Source organism: Verticillium alfalfae, genomic scaffold (assembly GCF_000150825.1).
Source record: "Verticillium alfalfae VaMs.102 supercont1.6 genomic scaffold, whole genome shotgun sequence".
Taxonomy (NCBI): Eukaryota; Fungi; Ascomycota; class Sordariomycetes; order Glomerellales; family Plectosphaerellaceae; genus Verticillium; species Verticillium alfalfae.
In genome coordinates this window covers 352840-357215 of record NW_003315033.1, presented here as the reverse complement: position 1 = coordinate 357215, position 4376 = coordinate 352840, and the positions used below count along the sequence as shown (strand labels likewise).

Genomic DNA, 4376 nt, shown 5'->3' with positions numbered 1-4376 from the left:
AGGAGAGCAGGAGGTGCAGAAGGTGCGGGACGAAAAGGAGTAGAGGCCTTTAATGGGAAGCGCTCGGCGGTGGATAGATCGAGAGCCGTACGTGGCAAACTGCCTAAAAGTTGCGACAAGTCATCAAAACAGCCCTTGTTGCCTGGAGCTACCCGCATCTTTCTGGCTTCATTCGTGGAAAGGGGGGGTGTGATGGATGCCTCTTTCGGTGACGTTTGGGAGGGGAGGGGGGTCCAAGTCAATTTGGTGTGCATGTGTGACGGCCAAGGCAGCGACATGGTGGGGTGAAGAGCCGAGGACGCGGGCGTGTTGTCGCGTAAAGTGGTTTGCCCCGGCGATCCCTATCCCTGTTCGTCTTGGATGCTGTGCGAAGAAAAAGGAGAGTGAGCCCGAGCTAGACCCAAGCTTGTACAGGTACGCTCCGCCGCCAGGGAGAAGTGGGCGTGTGCAAGGTCAGTGGCCCTCGTGGGAGCGAATGAGGCGTTCGAATCAGAGTTGAGGTGTCGTGACAATGCGATGCCTCGGGCTTAGCGCGCATCGGCCGACATGCACTCACTCTCCGCGGCAGCTGGGGTCTGCATCGGCGGGCAACGAGTTCAGGACTGACTCGTCAATTGCGCTTCCTGGGGGCGAATAAAAGAGGGTCAAGGGAAGGATTGGAAAACGAGACAGACAGAGACAATCGGAGCGGAAGGGGAGGGGGCTTCACAGACCGACCATGGGCGGTGATGCAGATCCAGGAACGCGGCCGTCGACAGGTTTGGACAGGGATGATCATGCGACGAAAAGACCACACGTGTGTATGGGGTTTTGGGAGGCGGATGCAGTCCAAAGGTCGCAGTGTGAGTCACAGAAGAGGAAGAGAAAGTGATTGGGGGATGAGCGGAATTGAGATGCTCAAAAAAAAAATGGACGAGGCTGGGGGGGGGGGGCATCGATCCTTGGGCCATTGGCAACAATCGGCGAACGACGGCCGTTTGCGCGACACCTGGCCATTGACGCTTGCTGGCGGGCTGACATCAATTGTGGCCGAGTAAGATTTTGTCGATTGATGTGCCATGGCCATTTGATGTGACACGGTCCTTGGGGGCATCTCAAACGTTTGTGACGACCGACCGTGAAGCGACACTGGAACGGTGTTGCGCCGTCGAAAGCATCGCTCGCAGGGATTTGGTCTCGACCAGATATTGCCAGGGAGGTCAGGAAAGAATGAATCATGCCTGGGCGCAGTCGCACCACCCGGCTGCACGCTGCAAGCTGATCCGCGCCTGAGCTGGTGGTGGAGGGGTCCAAATCATCGTCGCAAGCAGGTTTAGGGGGGCCATGATGGTAAGATGCTATAAGCCTCGATTGACGGCCAAAAATCGCCAATCCAAGAGCTCAACTCGTGAACCAACCAAAGAGTACCCGTGCAGGCGTTCCATAGAGGTTTCGGGACGATGAACGGCCGCGTTGCGCACCCACAGCGATGACCTCAAGTTGGTGGGTTGAGATGATGTGGTCGGGAGACGCGTTTCTCGCGAACCGTTGGGGCGCCACTTTGCTGCTGGTGCTTCGCCAGGTTTCCACGAAGTCACGTGAGCGGGGCCGTGGTTCCATAATTCGGATGTGGGGACCTTCTCAGCTGAGAGTGCGAGGCACATGGACGGTACGAGGTGTGGTGGATATGTTTCGACATTTCGTCCTCCCTACATAGGTAGGTAGCAAAAGTCGTCCATCCTACGTGATCTAGGTGCCAAAGGCAGATAATTGCGTGGCAGCATGTGCAAGGATGCTCATGAAGTTCTCACGAATTTCAGTCAGTAACAGGCAGAATGCGCCCCCCAAAAAGAGCTCCATCCGCGCTTTTCATGATGGGCTGGTGTCCTCCTTGACACTCCCTGACGGTCAGCACGAGGTACACCGCCAGGTGCAGGCCGGATCAACCCTGGGCCGGTTCCCTCTTTCGTCATCGCCCGTCCCAAAGCGTCGTCTTCTTGGGAATAGCGCAATCAACAATCAGCGCACGTGCCTTCACCCCCTCAGTTGGAAGTGTCCTTAACATTCATGACCCATGTCTTTGGCTGCCATGCCCTTCTCCGCCCTGTTAACCACTATCAAACTTTCTCCCTGGGCCTTGACTCTCAGTCACTTCTGCTAGGACCACTAACAGCTTGAACCTTCCTTCCGACCAGACATTCCCAGCGTCGTATCAACCGCCGTGCTTCCCCACCACCCCTGTCCTAGCGGTCTTCAACGGCACCGCCAGGACCTCCGGGCCACAAGCCAAGAAAGAGACCAAGGTCAAAAGTGAGCTCGGCCGGTGACGGTTCATCATCCCAGCCCAGGGGCTGGCTGAATGACCATTGGTCATGTTCAGCAAGAGTTGGACCGATCGCGCGGACCGTGATCTCTTCTTCACCATACTCAGTGTGAAATGCATTGGCATCATCACCGGACCGGAATGGACATCGATCGGGAACTCCATGAGATCCATGGGCTATGGCTTCACCAATGAAGGATGCCGGTGAGTGAGAGATGTGCTTTCTTGTTCTTGTCACTCCTCGGCTTCGCTGCCTCGTACTTCTATACTGCCACACACGTCGCGCCTCTCTTATGCCATACCTTGTCATCTTGATCCACCCTGTTCCATTCCGATCGTTCCGTCATCAACAGCCTCCTGACGACCCGCTGATACGTTCCCTTTAGTCAACACTTTCAAGGGCTGCGCCGTGCTCAGCATACGACACGGGGCATAGGTCTCTTCGGAAAGCCCGGGGTGCAGGAAGAATCGCATGACCCTACCCGGAATCCCATCACTCGCCGCCCCGGTCCCGGCCGTGGCAGGCCGCGCAAACAGGGGAGCCCGCCCATGAGGACGGTGGAGACGAGCGCTGAACGGCAACGTCGAGATGAGAGGGAGATTGAACGTCTCAGCGCTATAGATGCTGCTGCCGCCGCCAACGCCACCGCCAACATCACAAGCATCACTGGCAATCCATTCTTAGATCGCATCTTTGCTATGCCGGGAAACAGAACCGTGATTTATGGGGGTGGCGGACCTCCTGTTAGAGTCCATACGCGCGAGGACTATCTCGAACTCGAAAAGAGAAAAGAAAAATATAACGACAGGCTCCTTGCCACGCTACAGGCACGCCGAGCGGGAAATCCTAAGAACCCTCCGCCGAAGCCAGACAGCCGCTACTCAGGTCCAGCGGCGTCCAGAGATACATCACCAGTGACAGAGACCAGTTTGGTGCCGAATGCCAACCCTGGCAAGCTGCCAGATGCTGTCAGTTCCACCTCCTCGAAAACAGCCTGGAGCGCTGGAGACAAGAATTTACCCCCTCTCGCGCCTGAGCCTGGCCCTGGCCCTGGCCCCGGCCCTAGTACTGCTCATACCCCTAACTTGAACAGTTTTGACTGGTACCCTCCCGCTCGTTCAGCTCATTCTCGCTCACGACCTTCGAATCCCTTTGCCTCTGCCTTACAAAAAGAAAACCCAGTTAAAGCTAGCCAGCTTGCGACTACCGACGCGTCCATGTCTTCCTCCACGCGAGCGGATCCACCGGCAGCAACAACAAGTCGCTCGCCTGAAGACATTGCTGGACCCATCGGGGAACCTCCAGAGAACAATTTTGCCGAGGCGAGCAGCTTTCACGACTCGAGCGATTATTCAATCGTCGATCCCCCCAATGGCCACGACATCGACACGGTCTTGGTTCCACACCCTGTGGCTCTGTCCCCGCGCCCTCTTGGCCCATCGGAACAACACAAGAAGGCGCAGCCTCAGAGGGACAACGCGAGCCCGGAAAAGGACACACCTGGGGGGGATGTCATTGATGCCGTGGGTAGCGGACCTGGTCACCGAGAGGTAGAATATCAGCCGGATGAGCCTTCTCCCAAACGCATCCGGGTCGCAGAGCCTGCAGACACTCAAGGAATTACCAGGGCCGAAGTCGCCCTGGCTCTGGCTGCAGCACGCACAGCCCAACGCAAGATGACCGAAGAGACGTTGCCCTCTCAGCAGATCCTCGATGACGAAGCCGTGTTAGCTTTGACGACGGTTCACGACGACTTCACATCAGGGTTCCCTCGCGGTGACGCTGGCCATCAAGTTAGCCTGGACGGCGATGATGGGCTCGAGTTTGCTTATGATGGATCCTAACATGATGAGGAAATGTGACGAATCTTCATGACACATGAACGCGAAGGATTTCATTACCTTTTACGTCATGAGTCAGGCTGATTATGATTAACGATTTTACACGGCCGACACGAAACGTCATGGGAAGGGCATCTTGGAGTTTGAAGGGGACTGTTCTCTTTTTGCTGTCTATGCAGTGTGAACTAGCATTAACTTTGATGGAAAACTTCCGGTTGAGGGAACTCGGATG

At 56.3% G+C, this 4376-nt stretch overlaps 1 protein-coding gene across 1 annotated transcript; it reads left to right on the top strand.

The window, feature by feature from the left end:
* Positions 1-2351: 2351 nt before the first annotated feature.
* On the top strand, positions 2352-4147 carry VDBG_05200 (predicted protein; the record flags this gene model as incomplete). The annotated part of the gene is made up of 2 exons (XM_003004041.1): positions 2352-2506; positions 2689-4147. The coding sequence occupies 2 exons, from the start codon at positions 2352-2354 to the stop codon at positions 4145-4147; spliced, it is 1614 nt and encodes a 537-aa protein (XP_003004087.1).
* Positions 4148-4376: the final 229 nt, after the last annotated feature.